Consider the following 23,392-nt stretch of genomic DNA (forward strand, 5'->3'; position numbering starts at 1 on the left):
CAGGTGTAATACACTTTCCCACCACTTGTTCGTGGTCAGGTGTAATACACTTTCCCACCACTTGTATGTGGTCAGGTGTAATACACTTTCCCACCACTTGTTCGTGGTCAGGTGTAATACACTTTCCCACCACTTGTTCGTGGTCAGGTGTAATACACTTTCCCACCACTTGTTCGTGGTCAGGTGTAATACACTTTCCCACCACTTGTTCGTGGTCAGGTGTAATACACTTTCCCACCACTTGTTCGTGGTCAGGTGTAATACACTTTCCCACCACTTGTTCGTGGTCAGGTGTAATACACTTTCCCACCACTTGTATGTGGTCAGGTGTAATACACTTTCCTACCACTTGTTCGTGGTCAGGTGTAATACACTTTCCTACCACTTGTTCGTGGTCAGGTGTAATACACTTTCCCACCACTTGTTCGTGGTCAGGTGTAATACACTTTCCCACCACTTGTTCGTGGTCAGGTGTAATACACTTTCCCACCACTTGTTCGTGGTCAGGTGTAATACACTTTCCCACCACTTGTTCGTGGTCAGGTGTAATACACTTTCCCACCACTTGTTCGTGGTCAGGTGTAATACACTTTCCCACCACTTGTTCGTGGTCAGGTGTAATACAATTTCCCACCACTTGTTCGTGGTCAGGTGTAATACACTTTCCCACCACTTGTTTGTGGTCAGGTGTAATACACTTTCCCACCACTTGTTCGTGGTCAGGTGTAATACACTTTCCCACCACTTGTTCGTGGTCAGGTGTAATACACTTTCCCACCACTTGTTCGTGGTCAGGTGTAATACACTTTCCCACCACTTGCTCGTGGTCAGGTGTAATACACTTTCCCACCACTTGTTTGTGGTCAGGTGTAATACACTTTCCCACCACTTGTATGTGGTCAGGTGTAATACACTTTCCCACCACTTGTATGTGGTCAGGTGTAATACACTTTCCCACCACTTGTTCGTGGTCAGGTGTAATACACTTTCCCACCACTTGTTCGTGGTCAGGTGTAATACACTTTCCCACCACTTGTTCGTGGTCAGGTGTAATACACTTTCCCACCACTTGTTTGTGGTCTGGTGTAATACACTTTCCCACCACTTGTTCGTGGTCAGGTGTAATACACTTTCCCACCACTTGTTCGTGGTCAGGTGTAATACACTTTCCCACCAGTTGTGGCAGTAATGACAAAATCAAACAAACAAAAGAAAGTCATAGAGAAGTTTCTTAAGCGCAAAAATGATGACTAAAGTGGTGTATTTGCATGTTATTAACAGTTAATTTAATTTGATATATTACCCTAAATTCCACACTATGAGACGCTACTTTTTTCCTAGGCTTTGAACTCTGCGGCTTATAAGACGGTGCGACCAATTTATGGATTTTTCTTTGCTGACGCGAATAATGCAAAAAAAAAAAAAGCAAGTACAGGATAGGCTACAACACCCCCCGCGATCCCGAGAGGGACAAGCAGTAGAAAACGGATGGATGGAAGTACATTGAAATGGCGTGTTATTGTTTGTGCTATGGCGCCACCTTTTGGGCGAATTCACTCACTGCAGGTGCAGCAGTGCCCTTCTGTTTAGAGCCTTCCACTGGAAGTAGAAGTGCCGTTCCGCCTTCTAGCCGTCCATAGCGTTTCTACTCGTATAGATTCGTCATTCATCAGTCCAAGCAACGTTAGTAAGTTTTACAATAAAACTACAACAATTCTTACTTACTAAAGTGTCCCATGTGTGATGTCTGTAGGAGTGTTTTCATGCATATTTCTACCTGCTATCGTAATGTAAACAAGCTAGCGTCATTAGCTAATAAGCTAACACGTTTCCAAGTGTCTGTATTAGTAGTATTAACTTACAGTTGCATTCTTTTTGGATTGTTTCACTTTCACAAATTCACAAATGGGGAAAAAAAATGTTGCCCATTAAACTTCGTGGCTGCATCTTCGATACCTGCGTGCTCTGTACGGAATATACTTCATTTATTATTCATTTCATTACAATTTGTTTCCATATATAATAACAATACAATATATATATGTTTCCCTCTCTAGTGGAAAAGTTGGGCCCCATGGTCAAAAAAGTTAATCAATCAATTAATCAAGTAAATTGTGTTATAAATCAATTAATCAAGTAAATTGTGTTATAAGTCAATTAATCAAGTAAATTGTGTTATACATTAATTAATGAAGTAAATTTTGTTATAAGTCAATTAATCAAGTAAATTGTGTTATAAATTAGTTAAGTACATTGTGTTGTAAATCAATTAGGGAAATTGTGTTATAAGTCAATCAAGTAAATTGTGTTATAAGTCAATTAATCAAGTAAATTGTGGAATGAATCAATTAATTAGGTAAATTAAGTCAATCAAGTAAATTGTGTTATAAATGAGTTAAGTACATTGTGTTATAAATCAATCAAGTAAATTGTGTTATAAGTCCATTAATCAAGTAAATTGTGTTATACATTAAATAATGAAGTAAATTTTGTTATAAGTCAATTAATCAAGTACATTGTGTTATAAATCAATTAATCAAGTAAATTGAGTTATAAATCAATCGGTCAAGTAAATTGTGGTATGAATCAATCAATCAAGTAAATTGTGGAATGAATCAATTAATTAGGTAAATTAAGTCAATCAAGTAAATTGTGTTATAAATGAGTTAAGTACATTGTGTTATAAATTAATTAGGGAAATTGTGTTATAAGTCATTCAAGTAAATTGTGTTATAAATCAATTAATCAAGTAAATTGTGGTATAAATCAATTAATCAATGAAATTGTGGAATGAATCAATTAATTAGGTAAATTAAGTAAATCAAGTAAATTGTGTTATAAATTAGTTAAGTACATTGTGTTATAAATCAATCAAGTAAATTGTGTTATAAGTCAATTAATCAAGTAAATTGTGTTATACATTAAATAATGAAGTAAATTTTGTTATAAGTCAATTAATCAAGTAAACTGTGTTATAAATTAGTTAAGTACATTGTGTTATAAATCAATTAGGGAAATTGTGTTATAAGTCAATCAAGTAAATTGTGTTATAAGTCAATTAATCAAGTAAATTGAGTTATGAGTCAATTAATCAAGTAAATTGAGTTATAAATCAATTAATCAAGTAAATTGAGTTATAAATCAATTAGTCAAGTAAATTGTGGAATGAATCAATTAATTAGGTAAATTAAGTCAATCAAGTAAATTGTGTTATAAATGAGTTAAGTACATTGTGTTATAAATCAATTAGGGAAATTGTGTTATGAGTCAATTAATCAAGTAAATTGTGTTATAAATCAATGAAGTCAATTGTGTTATAAGTCAGTGAATGAAGTCAATTGTGTGATGAATGAATGAATGAAGTGAAAAGTGTAATGAGTGAGTAAAGAAGAAGGTGGTCTGACCTCTCCTCAGGCTGTGAGGGCTGTGCTCAGACTGGCCACTAGAGGTCACCACCACCTGGAATCCCTTCTGTCCGATGACGGGAGAAAGCTCCTTGTTCTTCAGCGTGCTGAGAGGGAGGACACAAACATGGACCTTCAGCTCCGGACACACAAGTCCAAGGTCACACTCAAACTCCCCATCTTCTCCTATTTGACCTTCACCAGCGAGCGCGGCGGCGGCGGGAGCGTTCCAAGCCAAGGCGGAGCCATGCAAATGAGCGTGCTGTGACATCACGATGATGTCATGGACATTTTATCGGGAGTCTACCGCTTGTGGCTCATCGCCAGGCTTTGGAGCTCCTTTGTTGCCTAGCAACCGCCTCCGGGATTCCCTGGCAACGTGCGAGGTCACGGACCGCAAACGCGGCGCTCAAATTAAAATTCCATAAGAAGAGAGGGTGGTGCTGGGAGGGGCGGAGCTGGGATCAAACCCCACCCCTTCACCTGTTGGTTGTGTGTTTACCTAGCGGCCTTCCGTCCTCTCTCTCTGCCACAGGTGGCCCAAGATGGCGGGGCGGAGAGGGGTGCGTTGGGGGGCTTGTGGGGACCCAGGAAGAGATTGTGGCGAGTGAGAACGAGGGGGGGCTTGATGTAGAGGGGGGCGGAGCCGTTGGCGTCGGACAGGAGGGCATGCGGAGGGTCGCACAGCGAGGTCTGTTTGGGCAGGTGGGCGGAGCCAAGACTGGGGTTGGAGTTGACGTCAAGCGGCGGAGGGGAGGGGCACCAGGAGTGCAGGAAGGGGGGCGGGCTGTGGCCGGAGCGACGGGGGGAGGGCGACGGGCCGGGGGGGACGCATTCGGGGCTGCGGGAGAGGGGGCGGGAGCTGGGGTGAGGGAGGGAGAAGGGCGAGGGGTAAGGAGGGGGCGGTCTCTCCTCCTCGGGGGAGGGGCGGGCGTTACAGGAGTCCGAGGCGTCGTCCGAGCTGGAACGATAAAAAAAAAAAGAAGGTTTGGCGGCGCTGACAGGAAGTGGGCGGCGAGAAGGCCTCCTGAAGGTCAAAGGTCACCTCATCCAGTGCAGAGCCTTGCGACAATGGAAGGTGACGCTGTGAAACATGCGGGGGCTGGCGGCAAAGCAGAAGACAACGTGAGTCTGGTGTCAAAGGTCAACGGCTGAAGGGGGGGGGGCGCTGGTCTGGGGGGGCTGCAGGGGGAGGTGGGAACAGGACGACGGCGACGGGGGCGGAGGTCGGGGGACAACAGCCTTACCTGGCTCGCTCGCCGCTAGTGGGAGGAGGGGTGGGGGAGGGGGAGCCGGGCGGCTCGGGGGCCTGCCCGTCGGAGGGCGGGGTGGGCGCCCGCACGCTCGGCGGCGTGGACGAGGCTTTGCGCGAGGACGACGAGCCCCTGCGGGACACCCAGGAAGTGTCCATCACCCTCACCCCCATGCTGCAGGGGCACACACACGCACACTTCAATTCAAGGGGGTGGGGCTTGGAGCAGGGGGCGGGGCTGGTTTCAAGTCACAACAGGTGAGACGCTGCTGATTGGATGCCGCGGCCGCCGTTTCAGGCAGAATGGTCCGCTCGTCGTACAAACATGTGCACGCCAACTTCAGCGGGGGAATTCAGGAACGTTGAATCAATTCGGTGGAACCTCCATTTACAAACCCTCTTTTTGCAAACTTTCCATTTACAAACTCTCTTTTTGCAAACGTTTCCATTTACAAACCCTCTTCTTTTTGCAAATGTTTCCATTTACAAACCCTCTTTTTGCAAACTTTCCATTTACAAACCCTCCTCTTTTTGCAAACATTTCCATTTACAAACTTTCTTTTTGCAAACGTTTCCATTTACAAACCCTCCTCTTTTTGAAAACTTTCCATTTATAAACCCTCCTCTTTTTGCAAACTTTCCATTTACAAACTCTCTTTTTGCAAACTTTTCCATTTACAAACTCTCTTTTTGCAAACGTTTTCATTTACAAACCCTCCTCTTTTTGAAAACTTTCCATTTACAAACTCTCTTTTTGCAAACTTTTCCATTTACAAACTCTCTTTTTGCAAACGTTTCCATGTACAAACCCTCCTCTTTTTGCAAACTTTCCATTTACAAACCCTCCTCTTTTTGCAAACTTTCCATTTAAAAACTCTCTTTTTGCAAATGTTTCCATTTACAAACCCTCCTCTTTTTGCAAACTTTCCATTTACAAACTCTCTTTTTGCAAACGTTTCCATTTACAAACTCTCTTTTTGCAAATGTTTCCATTTACAAACTCTCTTTTTGCAAATGTTTCCATTTACAAACCCTCTTCTTTTTGCAGACGTTTCCATTTACAAACCCTCCTCTTTTTGCAAACTTTCCATTTACAAACCATCTTTATCAACTGTTTCCATTTACACACCATATTTTTAAGCAAACTTTTCCCATTTACAAACCCACTTTTTTTGGCAAACTTTTCCATTTACAAACCCTCTTTTGCAAACCTTTCCATTTACAAACCATCTTTATCAACCGTTTCTATTTACAAACCTTCTTTTGCAACCATTTCCATTTACAACCCCTCTTTTTGCGAAGTTTTCCATTCACAAACTCTCTCTTTGCAAACATTTTCATTTACAGAGCCTCTTTTGCAAATGTTCCCATTTACAAACCCTCTTTTTGAAAACTTCCCAATTACAAAACCTTTTTTGCAAACATTTGCATTTGCAAAACCTTTTTTATACGACCTTTATACGACGCACATGGCTAATCACCTCAAACTGGGTGCTCACAAGCCGCCGCAGCAGTAGAGATAAGCGGCCGATTGTCACGTAACTACATTATATTGTGTTTAAAGTGGACAAACCTTGACTAAAACACAGATTTTTGTCGAGGCTGGAACCCAATATTCATATCTACATTGTTTCTTACGGAGAAATGCGCTTCACTATACAAACTTTTGGACTCACGCACCCAGCACAAGAACCAATTAAGTTTGTAAATGGAGGTTCCACTGTATGTGACACACAAGTTGTTTCACTTCCTTTGTCAACTTCACTCCATGCATGCTCACACACACACACACACACACACACACACACACACACACACACACACACACACACACACACACACACACACACACACACACACACACACACACACACACACACACGCACACACACGCACACACACGCACACACACACAGGGTCGATACTGTACCTTTGTATCTTCCTGATGCTGCGTGGTTGAACAGAGACAATGAAGCAAACAATGAGCACAGTGTTATGATATAATGCTCTGTGAGAAAGCAGGGAGTGATCACGTGACACGCTGACAGCCAATCAGGTGACAGTATCGACTATCCTTTTGGTTGATTGTTTGCATGGAGTGAGAAGAGAAAGTCAAAATGAAGAAATTGTGTATAAAAGAGGAAAAGTCAGTTAATGGCTTTCTTCAAAAGAGGACCGTAGTCAGACCCATGCGGTCTGTACATAATGCGAGGCAAGACCGCTAACACCACACCACCTGAGCTCACCCTTTAGAGCACAGCTGTAACTTCCTGCCACTAAACCTGCAGAAAATATTTCCCAGGTTTCTTTATGTTTACATTTTCACACTTTGCACTATTTTCTTACACTTGATTTGACACTTTCATTTCATATATTTGTCCTCTGGTCCTTAGTTTCCATACGCCACATCATTTAATGTGGTCCGTCACAATATTTAATGTGGCCCACCATGTCATTCTTTGTTGTCTGCCACGTTATTTAATAAATAAATCTTTTTTTTTTTTAATATTTAACTCGTGAAATAATAGAAAAAAAAACAATAAATCATGAAATAAATTTTAAAAATAATTTGTTAAATCATGAAATAAGTAAATTTTGAAATAAATAATTAAATCAAGAAATAAATCATAAATCATGAAATAATAACGAATTTGAAATAAATCATTAAATCATGTAATCGAAAAATTAAAAATAGTTTGTTAAATCATCCTTAGCTTCCATACGCCACGTCATTTAATGTGGTCCGTCACAATATTTAGAGTGGCCCACCATGTCATTCAATGTGTTCCGCCACATCATTTAATAAATAAATTTTTTTTTTGAAATATTCAACTCATGAAATAATTAAAAAAAAACAATAAATCATGAAATACATTTTTTAAATAATTTGTTAAATCATGAAATAAGTACATTTTGAAATAAATAATTAAATCAAGAAATAAATCATTAAATCATGAAATAATAACAAATTTGAAATAAATCATTAAATCATGTAATCGAAAAATTAAAAATAGTTTGTTAAATCATCCTTAGTTTCCATACGCCACATCATTTAATGTGGTCCGTCACAATATTTAACGTGGCCCACCATGTCATTCTTTGTTGTCTGCCACATCATTTAATAAATAAATAATTTTAAAAAAAATATTTAACTCATGAAATAATAGAAAAAAAACAATAAATCATGAAATACATTTTTAAAATAATTAGTTAAATCATGAAATAAGTACATTTTTAAATAAATAATTAAATCAAGAAATGAAATAATAACAAATTTGAAATAAATCATTGAATCATGTAATCGAAAAATTAAAAATAGTTTGTTAAATCATCCTTAGTTTCCATACGCCACATCATTTAATGTGGTCCGTCACAATATTTAATGTGGCCCACCATGTCATTCTTTGTTGTCTGCCACATCATTTAATAAATAAATCTTTTTTTTAAAAAATATTTAACTCATGAAATAATTTTAAAAAAACAATAAATCATGAAATACATTTTTAAAAATAATTTGTTAAATCATGAAATAAGTACATTTTGAAATAAATAATTAAATCAAGAAATAAATCATTAATTCGTGAAATAACAAATTTGAAATAAATCATTAAATCATGTTATCGAAAAATTAAAAATAGTTTGTTAAATCATCCTTAGTTTCCATACGCCACATCATTTAATGTGGTCCGTCACAATATTTAATGTGGCCCACCATATCATTCTTTGTTGTCTGCCACATCATTTAATACATCAATAATTTTTAAAAAAAATATTTAACTCGTGAAATAATAGAAAAAAAACCAATAAATCATGAAATACATTTTTAAAATAATTTGTTAAATCATGAAATAAGTAAATTTTGAAATAAATAATTAAATCAAGAAATAAATCATTAAATCATGAAATAATAATAAATTTGAAATAAATCATTAAATCATGTAATCGAAAAATTTAAAATAGTTTGTTAAATCATCCTTAGTTTCCATACGCCACATCATTTAATGTGGTCCGTCACAATATTTAAAGTGGCCCACCATGTCATTCTTTGTTGTCTGCCACATCCTTTAATAAATAAATCATTTTTTAAAAAATATTTAACTCATGAAATAATAGAAAAAAAAACAATAAATCATGAAATACATTTTTAAAATAATTTGTTAAATCATGAAATAAGTAAATTTTGAAATAAATAATTAAATCAAGAAATAAATAATTAAATCGTGAAATAATAACAAATTTGAAATAAATCATGTAATCGAAAAATTAAAAATAGTTTGTTAAATCAACCTGGGTTTCCATACGCCACATCATTTAATGTGGTCCGTCACAATATTTAATGTGGCCCACCATGTCATTCAATGTGTTCCGCCACATCATTAATGTGGTTCGTCACATCATTTAAAGTGGCCCGCCAAGTCAGTGGTTCATCACATCATTTAAAGTGGCCCGCCAGGTCATTCAATGTGGTTCATCACATCATTTAAAATGGCCCGCCAAGTCATTCAATGTGGTTCATCACATCATTTAAAGTGGCCCGCCATGTCATTCAATGTGGTTCGTCACATCATTTAAAGTGGCCCGCCATGTCATTCAACGTGGTTCGTCACATCCTTTAAAGTGGCCCGCCATGTCATTCAATGTGACCTGCCACGTCATTCAATGTGACCTACCACATAATTTAATGTGGTCTGCCACACCATTTAATGTAGCCCACCAGATCAATTAATGTGGCCCTCTGAAGGCATCGGTAATTGCGAGGAGGATCTTACCCGTCCTTCTTGTAGAACTCCAGCATCATGTTGTCGGTGGCCACGCTGAGTGGGCGGCGGCTCTGATCGTTCTGTTTGCGCTCCACCAGCTCCAAGTCGGGCGAGGGCATGGAGCAGTAGTTGGCGTTGTGGTTGGCGTGGACGGGACTTCCGTAGTTGCCCGTCACGTTGAACTCGATTTCTGGGGAAGGAACACGGGTGAGAACCTCCATCCATCCATCCATCCATCCATTTTTCTACCGCTTGTCCCTTTTGGGGTCGCGGGGGGTGCTGGAGCCTATCTCAGCTGCCTTCGGGCGGAAGGCGGGGTACACCCTGGACAAGTCGGGTGAGAACCTAATTTTTTGTAAATAATTTGTTAAATCATGAAATAAATCATGAAATAATTAAACTTTGAAATGAATAAATGATGAAATAAATCATTAAATCATCCAATTAAAAAAATTGTGAAATAATTAAATCATGAAATAATTACAAAATGTGAAATAAATCATTAAGTCATGAAGTCAAAAAATGTAAAATAGTTTGTTAAATCATGAAATAAATCATGAAATATTTAAACTTTGAAATGAGTATATCATGAAATAAATCATTAAATCATCCAATTAAAAAAATTGTGAAATAATTAAATCATTAAATAATTACAAAATGTGAAATAAATCATTAAGTCATGAAATCAAAAAATGTAAAATAGTTTGTTAAATCATGAAATAAATCATGAAATAATTAAACTTTGAAATAAATAAATTATTAAATCATCAAATTAAAAAAAATCGTGAAATAATTAACTCATGGGAAAAAAAAACTTGATTAATTTGCTAATTAATAATTTGTTAAATCATGGAATAAGTACATTTTGAAATAAATAATTCAATCAAGAAATAAATCATTAAATCATGAAATAATTAAAAAATGTGAAATAAATCATCAAATCATGAAATCAACATTTTTTGAATAGTTTGTTAAATCATGAAATAATTCAACTTTGAAATTAATAAATCATGAAATAAATAATTCAATCATCCAATTTAAAAAATTGTGAAATAATTAAATCATGAAATAATTAAAAAATGTGAAATAAATCATTACATCATGCAATCAAAAAATGCAAAATAGTTTGTTAAATCATGAAATAAATCAATAAATAATTAAACTTTGAAATAAATAAATCATTAAATAAATAATTAAATCATCAAATAATTTTTTTTTGAAATATTTAACTCATGAAATCATTAAAAAAAAACAATAAATCATGAAATACATTTTAAAAATAATTTGTTAAATCATGAAATAAGTAAATTTTGAAATAAATAATTAAATCGAGAAATAATAACACATTTGAAATAAATCATTAAATCATGTAATCGAAAAATTAAAAATAGTTTGTTAAATCATGAAATAAATAATTAAATAATTAAACTTTGAAATAAATAAATCATTAAATAAATCATTAAATCATCAAATTAAAAAAATTGTGAAATAATTGACTCATGAAATAAAAAAAAAGTTAAATAAATGAAATACATTTTCAAAATAATTTGATAAATCATGAAATAAGTAAAATTGGAAATAAATAATTCAATCAAGAAATAAATCATTAAATCATGAAATAAAAAAAGTATAAAATAATTAGTTAAATTATGAAATAATTAGTTACCTCGTTAAATAAATCATGAAATAAATAAATCATTAAATCAAAAATGGTGAAATAATTTGTTAAATCGTGAAATAAAGAATTGTGAAATAATTAGTTATACCATGAAATAATTGACTAAATAATCAAATAAATCATGAAATAAATCATTTAATCATTAAATAAAGAATTGTGAAATAATTAGTTATACCATGAATAATTGACTAAATAATCAAATAAATCATGAAATAAATGGGGGAGGGGGGGTATCAATCAATCAATCAATCAATGTTTATTTATATAGCCCTAAATCACAAGGGTACTTGTCCTCCTGGTCCTGCTCACCTCCAGGGAAGAACCAGTCGGCGTGCTGGATGACGGGCTCGATGATGCCCACGATCTGCAGCGACACAGCGGTCATCATCTCCGTGATGTTGCTGCGGCGGACAGGAGGAGGAGGAGGAAGAGGAAGAGGAAGAGGAGGAAGACGAGGAGGAGGAGGAGGAGGAAGAGGAGACTTCAGCAAGCAGACTGAAGTTCCGCTCACATTCATCAGCAACACACAAACAAAATGGCGGCCTGGAGGCTCTCATCAGCACCACGGCCAGCCGCCATCTTACCCCTCGCTGTGCGTCCACAGCAGGTTGGGTCCGAGCACGATGGCGATGTTCCCGGGAGTCATCTTGTTCACGTCCTGGTACTCGCTCAGCTTGGACAGGAACTTGATCAGGTACCTGCAAACAGGAAACAGGAAGAAGATGTTGAATACGGACACAAAGCACTCGGAGTGTGTAGAAAAGTGCTTTATAAATCTAATCTTTCATTCTTCTTCAAACCAGTGCCAGTCATTCTCAAACTCTGGTAATAATTACTTCATGAAATATTACACAGTGTTACTGTTCAAACTGTGTGTAATGTTACAGTGCCCACAAATATTACATATACTTGTGAAAACAACAACAACTCTGCCATGTTTTTAATGAATATTTAGGCCTACTACGCTACTCTACTTTAAAGTTGGTCATTAAAGTTTTTTCTGAGGCGGTACTTGGTGACAAAACTGCTTTAAACAATTTCTTAGATGTGTCATTAATTAATTAAAATTGAAATAAAATTATATTTATATATGATGAATAAGTATATAATTTTAAATGTTCCTGAGGGAACTCTCCTGAACTCTCTAGCTATCTATCTCTTATATGTCAAATAACTATTGAATTATTTATTTCACAATTGAATTAATAATTTCATGTTTTAATTAATCATTTCATGTTTGATTTTATTATAATTAAAACAATTGTGAAATAATTCAATCATGAAAAAAAGTGAAATAATTAGTTAAATTATAAAATAAATAATTTAATAAATTGTGAAATAAATAATTAAATCATGAAATAAAAATGTGAAATAATTAGTTAAATCATGAAATAAATAATTTAATCAATTGTTGAATAAATGATTAAATTATCAAATTAAAAAATCGTAAAACAATTAAATCATGAAATAATTAAAAAACGTGAAATAAATAATTAAATCATGAAATATATATATTTTTAAATAATTAGTTAACTCATGAAATAAATCATGAAATAATTAAACTTTGAAATGAATGAATCATGAAATAAATCCTTAAACCATCCAATTAAATTTTTTTTTAAAATAATTAAATCATGAAATAATTAAAAATGTGGAATAAATTATTAAATCATGAAATTAAAAAAATATAAAATAATTAGTTACCTCATTACATAAATCATGAAATAAATAAATCATTCAATCAAAAATGGTGAAACAATTAGTTAAATCATGAAATAAATCATTAAATCATTAAATAAAGAATTGTGAAATAATTTGTTGTATAATGAAATACCTGATTAAATAATCAAATAAATCATGAAATGAATAAATAAATGAAATAATTAAATCGGGAAATAATTGATTAAATCCTTATATCATGAAATAATTAAATCGTGAAGTAAATAATTAAATCATGAAACAGTGAAATAATTGATTAAATCCTCATATCATGAAATAATTAAATTGTGAAATAAATAATTAAATAATCACATTAGGAAAAAATGAAATAATTCTTGAAACATTTATTTAAATCCTTACATCATGAAATAATTAAATACATCACAAATACATTATTAATTAAATCATGAAATAATTTATTAAAACATGGAACTATAATAATTTATTAAAACATGGAACTGGTTTGTACTTCATGAAGTTTTGCACTTGTGTTTTTTTGTGTGTTTTCGTTATATTTGGATGTAATTGTTGGTTTATACATCATTAAGTAAGACTCCGTATTATGTTGAAGGGGGCGGGAAAATATAAGATTTTTCTTCATCCTGCTCCTTCTCAGGCATTGGTGTGTCACCGTATAACTGAATAATTGTGGTATAATTGTCTATCAAAGATGCACATCAATCAAGGAGATAAATAAAAAATGAATGAAATGAATGAACTAATTATATAATAATTGAATTGCTAAATAATAAATACAAACTGGGTTGAGTTTTTCCTTGCCCTGATGTGGGATCTGAACCGAGGATGTCGTTGTGGCTTTTGCAGCCCTTTGAGACACTTGTGATTTAGGGCTATATAAGTAAACATTGATTGATTGATATAATGAAAATATTCTACATGAAATCCCACACTAAGTAATCATGTCATGCTGTCCCACACATCTTGTCCTAGTTTCCAGCCCACTAGTGACGATGCTCGTTACATCCCTGACCAGATGTTTGTCTTCCAGTACAGAAGTTAGGACATGTGTGCTTTATGAAGACGCTTCATTGCATCGTGACGTAGCTTAGCACCGCAGCTTAGCGCCCAGGTCGGCAAGCGATGGCTGAAAGAGGACCAAAAGAAGACCAAGACTCACTTGAAGTTGTTGTTGTTGGCTGCCGGGAGTTTGTCACAAGCGCTGCGGAGAGCCTGCAGCCTCTTGTCTTGGTCGCCAACACTGCATGGAGACAGGAGGGTGTGCAACATGTGGGAAACTATTCACACCTTCCTCCTGGGGCCTGAGAGTCAGCGTGAAGGGAAGGCCACTTACTTGGAGGCCTGGATCCAGTCGTTGTACAGTTCAAAGGTCATCAGTGGCTCAGGAAGCTCCCGCAGGTAAGACTTCAAGGCTCCTACATACATACATACATACATATATACACTGTATGAAGAAAACATAGTAGTACATACATACATACATACATATATACACATACGCTGTATGAAGTAAACATAATAGTACATACATACATACATACATATATACACACATACACTGTATGAAGTAAACATAGTAGTACATACATACATACATACATACATACATATACACATACGCTGTATGAAGTAAACATAATAGTACATACATACATACATACATATATACACACATACGCTGTATGAAGTAAACATAATAGTACATACATACATACATACATATATACACACATACACTGTATGAAGTAAACATAGTAGTACATACATACATACATACATACATACATATACACATACGCTGTATGAAGTAAACATAATAGTACATACATACATACATATATATATACACACATACACTGTATGAAGTAAACATAGTAGTACATACATACATACATATATATATACACATACGCTGTATGAAGTAAACATAATAGTACATACATATATACATATATATATACACACATACACTGTATGAAGTAAACATAGTAGTACATACATACATACACATATATATATATACACACATACACTGTATGAAGTAAACATAGTAGTACATATATACATACATACATACATATATACACACATACACTGTATGAAGTAAACATAGTAGTAAATACATACATACATACATATATACACACATACACTGTATGAAGTAAACATAGTAGTACATACATACATACATACATATACACATACGCTGTATGAAGTAAACATAATAGTACATACATACATACATATATATATACACACATACACTGTATGAAGTAAACATAGTAGTACATACATACATACATACATACATATATATACACATACACTGTATGAAGTAAACATTGTAATACATACATACATACATATATATATATACACACATACGCTGTATGAGGTAAACATAGTAGTGCATACATACATACAGTATATTTACACATATATGCAGTATATATATACATATTTACAGAATATATATACATATTTACAGTATATATATATATACACATATGTACAGAATATATATATACATATATACAGAATATATTTGTACAGTATATATACAGTATATACATACTATATATATATATACATACATACATACTATATATATATATATATATGTATATATATATATATATATATATATGTATATATATATATATATATATATATATATATATATATATATATATATATATATATATATATATATATACATATTTAATTAAATAAATTATTTAATATTTTTCTATATTCATAATTTTCAAAAATTGCTAAAAGTTACATTTCAAATAATTTTTTCTACATTTCATATATTTGTTTTTATTCTCCACAGGTCAATTATGGCCGGTATAAAACACTTCTATACAGTTTTCGTCCCTACAATAATCTACACTACAGCACATGTTGAGTGTAAAGGTGACAATATGGCTGTTATATTTCATGTCTAAAAGACTCTAATAATGCTACAAAAAACAGCACACATTGAGTGTAAAGGTGACAATATGGCTGTTATATTTCATGTCTAAAAGACTAATAATGCTACAAAAAACAGCACATATTGAGTGTAAAGGTGACAATATGGCTGTTATATTTCATGTCTAAAAGACTCTAATAATGCTACAAAAAACATACTTCAACTGTGAAAATATTTAAGGCAATTATTGGACAATTATTTGACGGAGTAGATGCGATGACGAGGGGTTAGTGTCTACAGATTGTGTGTATTGCTTCATCAGTTTCATGTTGAAGCTGATGGCGGATGCAGGCGCCCCTCCCCCTTCCCCCCCACACATAAGCTCACAAATGAGTTTTGCCGTCAGAGCTGAGCCACGTTCATTTGGGATTATTAGAGAGAGAGAGACTGACTCCATATTTAATGACCCTTTTGGCTCTCCTGTTCTGGAATCATTCTCCTGGGCGCGCTTGCCATATAGCCAGTAGATCAGGGGTCACCAACGCGGTGCCCGCGGCCACCAGGTAGCCCGTAAGGACCAGATGAGTAGCCCGCTGGCCTGTTCTAAAAATAGTTTAAGTAGCAGCACTTACCAGTGAGCTGCCTCTATTTTTTAAATTGTATTTATTTACTAGCAAGCTGGTCTCGCTTTGCCCGACATTTTTAATTCTAAGAGAGACAAAACTCAAATAGAATTTGAAAATCCAAGAAAATATTTTAAAGACTTGGTCTTCACTTGTTTAAATAAATTCATTAATTTTTTTACTTTGCTTCTTATAACTTTCAGAAAGACAATTTTAGAGAAAAAATACAACCTTAAAAATGATTTTAGGATTTTTAAACACATATACCTTTTTACCTTTTAGATTCCTTCCTCTTCTTTCCTGACAATTTAAATCAATGTTCAAGTAAATTCATTTTTTTTTATTGTAAAGAATAATAAATACATTTTAATTTAATTCTTCATTTTAGCTTCTGTTTTTTCGACGAAGAATATTTGTGAAATATTTCTTCAAACTTATTATGATTAAAATTCAAAAAAATTATTCTGGCAAATCTACAAAATCTGTAGAATCAAATTTAAATCTTATTTCAGTCTTTTGAATTTCTTTTAAAATTTTTGTTCTGGAAAATCTAGAAAAAATAATGATTTGTCTTTGTTAGAAATATAGCTTGGTCCAATTTGTTATATATTCTAACAAAGTGCAGATTGGATTTTAACCTATTTAAAACATGTCATCAAAATTCTAAAATTAATCTTAATCAGGAAAAATTACTGATGATGATCCATAAATTCTTTTTTTAATTTTTAAAAAAAGATTCGAATTAGCTAGTTTTTCTCTTCTTTTTTTCGGTTGAATTTTGAATTTTAAAGAGTCGAAATTGAAGATAAACTATGTTTCAAAATTTAATTGTCCTTTTTTTCGTGTTTTCTCCTCTTTTAAACCGTTCAATTAAGTGTAAATATCATTAATTATTAATAATAACATAGAGTTAAAGGTCAATTGAGCAAATTAGCTATTTCTGGCAATTTATTGAAGTGTGTATCAAACTGGTAGCCCTTCGCATTAATCACTACCCAAGAAGTAGCTCTTGCTTTCAAAAAGGTTGCTGACCCCTGCAGTAGATGTTCTCAGGCTGGCAGTGCGGGACAACGTCTGTGAACGAGGAACTCACCGGTTGTCGTGGCAACAGACGGTCTCACCTGCGATGGCGTGCGGGTCGGCCGAGTACTCCTGGACGTCCAACACGCCGCAGTCCAGAGACGCCTTCAGCTTCTTGAGCTTGGAGGCTGAGGGCGCCACTCGGAACAGACCCTGACAGGACAAAATGAGCGGTCACACGTCACACACCCACACCCACACCCGTCACACACCCACACCCGTCACACGCCGTTACAGTCACGCCAACCATAGCACGCACTACTATGTGCTGGAAAAGTTGTACCAGCACTACTCAATTCTATGACATTCTGTAATCAATGTTTCTTTAAAAAAGGACAATATATTGGATACTTTAGTGAAATGATTGCACTAAAGTGGTAAAAAACAACAACATTTGTGTGTAAAAGAACAGCTAAAAAGATGTGCTTTGTGCTTCCCATCAGCATCACAAATACATGTGGCTCACAAACACATTATAACCTGTAAATGTATCCTGCCTCTACACAGTAGGGGGCGCTGTAACTGCTTCTTAACACAACTCATTAGGGCTGTGGATTTTAGGCACATAATCTTTTGATCCGATTGCGAGGCTGACGATTCGATTCAGAATCAGTTCTCAATTCAAACAGACTCTCCCCAAGCATTATTTGGTATAATTTTTATAATACAACTTTTTCAAAACATGTTAGAAAAGTTCCTCTGGTTGCATTAAGATGGCCTAAAAACATCTTCTTAAAAATACATATATATATACATATACATATATATATATATATATATATATATATATATATATATATATATATATATATATATATATATATATATATATATATATATATATATATACATACAAATATACATACATACATATATATATATACATATATATATATATATATATTAAAAAAAAGATATATATACAGATATACATACATATATATATATATATATACAGATATACATACATACATATATATATATATATATATATAAATATATATACGTATATATATATATACACACACATACATACATATATACAGTATATATACATATATAAACACACACACACACACCCACACACACACCTATATATATATATATATACATATATATATACACACACATACATATATATGTGTATGTATGTATATACTGTATATATATATATATATATATATATATATATATATATATATATATACATATATATATATATATATATATATATATATATATATATAATTTGAAAGCATGGTGCATTCAGGAACCACCTGGTAATCAAAGCTAATTTAAAAGCATGGTGCATTCAGGAACCACCTGGTAGTTAAAGTTAATTTGAAAGCATGGTGCATTCAGGAACCACCTGGTAATTAAAGTAAATTTAAAAGCATGGTGCATTCAGGAACCACCTGGTAATCAAAGCTAATTTAAAAGCATGGTGCATTCAGGAACCACCTGGTAATTAAAGTTCATTTAAAAGCATGGTGCATTCAGGAACCACCTGGTAATCAAAGCTAATTTAAAAGCATGATGCATTCAGGAACCACCTGGTAATTAAAGTTCATTTAAAAGCATGGTGCATTCAGGAACCACCTGGTCATCAAAGCTAATTTAAAAGCATGATGCATTCAGGAACCACCTGGTAATTAAAGTTCATTTAAAAGCATGGTGCCATGCTTTATTGAACTCATAAAGTCATGATAAAAAAAAAAAGATTTAGGTAAAATAAATGTGTCCCGAGGGTCATGACTCGTGTACGACCACCAGACTCTTCATTTGGTCGTAGTTTGGACACCCCAGGATACATTTATTTCCCCAAAATATTTTTTTTTTGTTAATGTTTAAAACTTCAAGGAATAATTCCATGGACTCAGGGAGACTTTGAGTGTGTGTGTGTGTGTGTGTGTGTGTGTGTGTGTGCGTGCGTGCGTGCGTGCGTGCGTGCGTGCGTGCGTGCGTGCGTGCGTGCGTGCGTGCGTGCGTGTGTGTGTGTGTGTGTGTGTGTGTGTGTGCGTGCGCTGACCTCCTCCTGCATGCCACACTCCAGCAGCATGGTGACACAAGCCTCGATGGGAAAAGCAATATCTCTCCCGCTGAGCTCTAAGTGCTCCTCCAATGGCTTCCCGTAGCACGGCTTCTCTGCCCACGACTCTGACACACACACACACACACACACACACACACACACACACACACACACACACACACACACACACACACACACACACACACACACAAAGTTAGATGCAAATTTCTCCCCTTCTTGAGACATAAAGAAGGAAAAGTATCTTCCATATGAGGAGGTGTGAACAAGTGATGACATCAATCAATAACATTGCATCTAATATTGAATGTCTCATTGGTGGTGACGTCCATCAACATGAGGAGGGAGTTTTATCATTGTTACTTTTAAAAGTGCTCCCCCTCTGGTCAACATATGAAATAACAAGTGTGTGTAAGAAATTAAAATGTGCCCCCTTTGGCCACAATTAATAAAAAATAAAAAAATAAAAATAAATAAATAAAATAAAAATAAATAAATATAAAATAATACAATTATATATATATATATATATATATATATATATATATATATATATATATATATATATATATATATATATATATATATATATATATATAGAGACATACTGTAATAACAAAGTAAATAATGAAGAATAATAACCAATTCCCAAATAATAATAATAATAATGAACTAAAAGCAGTGTCACAATGTGTCAACTTTTTTCTTTTAAAATTGGGAACAACTTCTCATTTTCTTTCTGTTTCTGTAATGTTGCAATATTATCTCGTAAAATTAGTACTTTTTTATGTAAATGTATACTTTTTAATGTAAATGTATTACTTTTTTATGTAAATGTATACTTTTTAATGTAAATGTTGTCAGGCTTGTCCCTGACAGTTTAGTTATGTTTTGGTTTTTCCTCTGTCATGTCCTGTCAGCGCTCTTATTTTGGTTATTTCCCGTTTGTCTCTCTGAGTGCTGTCCCCTCAGCTGTGGCTGATTGGCACCGGGCCACACCTGGTGCCAATCAGCCAGCTGCTATTTATACCTGCCCTGCCCTCCAGTCACTGCTGGATTATTGTAGTGTCTTCCTGTCCATGTCACTACACTTCGTTGTAGCTCTGTCTACTTTTGTTCACTCCGCTCTAGTCATAGTTCCTTCGTGTCACAGTAAGTGTTTTTGTTTCTTGTCCACAGTTAGCCTTTGTGCTATTTTAGTTCATAGCCTAGTTTGTTCTCCGCCTTGTGCGCGCCTTTTGTTTGTACCCTTTTGTTTGTTTTTTGCTATAGTGTTTAATTAAATCTTTTTTTCCTGTTCAATGCCTGCCGTCTCTGCATCTTGGGGTTCGTCACCAACAAACTGACAAATGTATTACTTTTTTATGTAAATGTATTCCTTTTTAAATGCAAAATGGTGACATTTGTCATATACAAGTCCGACTTTTAAAATTACATTTTTGTTGTTATATAGTGACATTTTTTGAGTCAAATTATGACTTTTCTCATTATTTCGCCAAGTAAAAATTCTGATTATTATTATAATATTGCCAAAATTGTAAAGTTTTCTTATGGAAATTGTGACTTTTGTCAAGTAAAATTACGACTTTTTTTCATAAAATTGCCCAAATTTTAAGCTTTTCTTGTAAAATGCGACTGTTATGGAGTAAAATTCCAACTATTATCAGAATATTGCTCAAATGTTCAATTTTTCTTGTAAAATTATTAGGGATGTCCGATAATGACTTTTTGCCGATATGCCGATATTGTCCAACTCTTTAATTACCGATACCGATATCAACCGGTACCGATATCAACCGATATATACAGTCGTGGAATTAACACATTATTATGCCTAATTTGGACAACCAGGTATGGTGAAGATAAGGTACTTTTTAAAAAAATGAATAAAATAAAATAAGATAAATAAATTAAAAACATTTTCTTGAATAAAAAAGAAAGTACAACAATATAAAAACAGTTACATAGAAACTAGTAATGAATGAAAATGAGTAAAATTAACTGTTAAAGGTTAGTACTATTAGTGGAGCAGCAGCACGCACAATCATGTGTGCTTACGGACTGTATCCCTTGCAGACTGTATTGATATATAATGATATATAATGTAGGAAGCAGAATATTAATAACAGAAAGAAACAACCCTTTTGTGTGAATGAGGAGGGAGGTTTTTTGGGTTGGTGCATTAATTGTAAGTGTATCTTGTGTTTTTTATGTTGATTTAATTAAAAAAATAAAAATAAAAAATAAAAATTGATACCGATAATAAAAAACCGATACCGCTAATTTCCGATATTACATTTTAACGCATTTATCGGCCGATAATATCGGCAGGCCGATATTATCGGACATCCCTAATATATATATATACATATATATATATATATATATATATATATATATATATATATATATATATGTATATATATATATATATATATATATGTATATAGAGACATACTGTAATAACAAAGTAAATAATGAAGAATAATAACCAATTCCAAAAAAAATTAAATAATAATAATAATGAACTAAAAGCAGTCTTTTTTTCACAATGTGTCAACTTTTTTCTTATAAAATTGGGAACAATTTCTCATTTTCTTTCTGTTTCTGTAAATTTGCAATATTATCTCGTAAAATTTGTACTTTTTTATGTAAATGTATACTTTTTAATGTAAATGTATTACTTTTTTATGTAAATGTATTCCTTTTTAAATGTAAAATGGTGACATTTGTCATATACAAGTCCGACTTTTAAAATTAAATTTTTGTTGCTATATAGTGGCCTTTTTTGAGTCAAATTATGACTTTTCTCATAATTTCACCAAGTAAAAATTCTGATTATTATTATTCCATAATAAAATAATAATAATGAACTAAAAGCAGTCTTTTTTTGACAATGTGTCAACTTTTTTCTTATAAAATTGGGAACAATTTCTCATTTTCTTTCTGTTTCTGTAAATTTGCAATATTATCTCGTAAAATGAGTACTTTTTAATGTAAATGTATACTTTTTAATGTAAATGTATTACTTTTTTATGTAAATGTATTCCTTTTTAAATGCAAAATGGTGACATTTGTCATATACAATTCTGACTTTTAAAATTACATTTTTGTTGTTATATAGTGGCCTTTTTTGAGTCAAATTATGACTTTTCTCATAATTTCGCCAAGTAAAAATTCTGATTATTATTATAATATTGCCAAAATTGTAAAGTTTTCTTATGGAAATTGTGACTTTTGAGCAAAATTACGACTTTTTTTCATAAAATTGCCCAAATTTTAAGCTTTTCTTGTAAAATTGCGACTGTTATGGAGTAAAATTCCAACTATTATCAGAATATTGCTCAAATGTTCAATTTTTCTTGTAAAATTATTAGGGATGTCCGATAATGACTTTTTGCCGATATCCGATATGCCGATATTGTCCAACTCTTTAATTACCGATACCGATATCAACCGATACCGATATCAACCGATATATGCAGTCGTGGAATTAACACATTATTATGCCTAATTTGGACAACCAGGTATGGTGAAGATAAATGAATCAAATCAAATAAGATAAATAAATTAAAAACATTTTCTTGAATAAAAAAGAAAGTAAAACAATATAAAAACAGTTACATAGAAATTAGTAATTAATGAAAATTTGTAAAATTAACTGTTAAAGGTTAGTACTATTAGTGGAGCAGCAGCACGCACAATCATGTGTGCTTACGGACTGTATCCCTTGCAGACTGTATTGATATATATTGATATATAATGTAGGAAGCAGAATATTAATAACAGAAAGAAACAACCCTTTTGTGTGAATGAGTGTAAATGGGGGAGGGAGGTTTTTTGGGTTGGTGCACTAATTGTAAGTGTATCTTGTGTTTTTTATGTGGATTTAATAATATAGCTCGGTTGGTAGAGTGGCCGTGCCATCAA

At 33.5% G+C, this 23,392-nt stretch overlaps 1 protein-coding gene across 5 annotated transcripts in view; it reads right to left on the minus strand.

The window, feature by feature from the left end:
- LOC133638872 (rho GTPase-activating protein 44-like) overlaps nt 1-23,392 on the minus strand; it is a 62,108-nt gene that overhangs the window by 1,548 nt on the left and 37,168 nt on the right. For 3 of the 5 annotated variants that reach the window (XM_062031875.1, XM_062031878.1, XM_062031877.1), the window contains exons 10-18: nt 19,442-19,569; nt 17,454-17,565; nt 14,126-14,207; nt 13,952-14,032; nt 11,679-11,792; nt 11,404-11,495; nt 9,426-9,606; nt 6,587-6,604; nt 3,405-3,511 (exon numbers count right to left, since the gene is read on the minus strand). In XM_062031875.1, coding sequence (XP_061887859.1) covers nt 3,405-3,511; nt 6,587-6,604; nt 9,426-9,606; nt 11,404-11,495; nt 11,679-11,792; nt 13,952-14,032; nt 14,126-14,207; nt 17,454-17,565; nt 19,442-19,569 — 915 coding nt within the window. Of the gene's footprint in view, nt 1-3,404; nt 3,512-3,906; nt 4,366-4,651; nt 4,832-6,586; nt 6,605-9,425; nt 9,607-11,403; nt 11,496-11,678; nt 11,793-13,951; nt 14,033-14,125; nt 14,208-17,453; nt 17,566-19,441; nt 19,570-23,392 lie in introns of all 5 variants that reach the window. The other 2 variants (XM_062031879.1, XM_062031876.1) reach the window with 2 other exon arrangements.

Source organism: Entelurus aequoreus, linkage group LG21, assembly GCF_033978785.1.
Source record: "Entelurus aequoreus isolate RoL-2023_Sb linkage group LG21, RoL_Eaeq_v1.1, whole genome shotgun sequence".
NCBI classification, from domain to species: Eukaryota; Metazoa; Chordata; class Actinopteri; order Syngnathiformes; family Syngnathidae; genus Entelurus; species Entelurus aequoreus.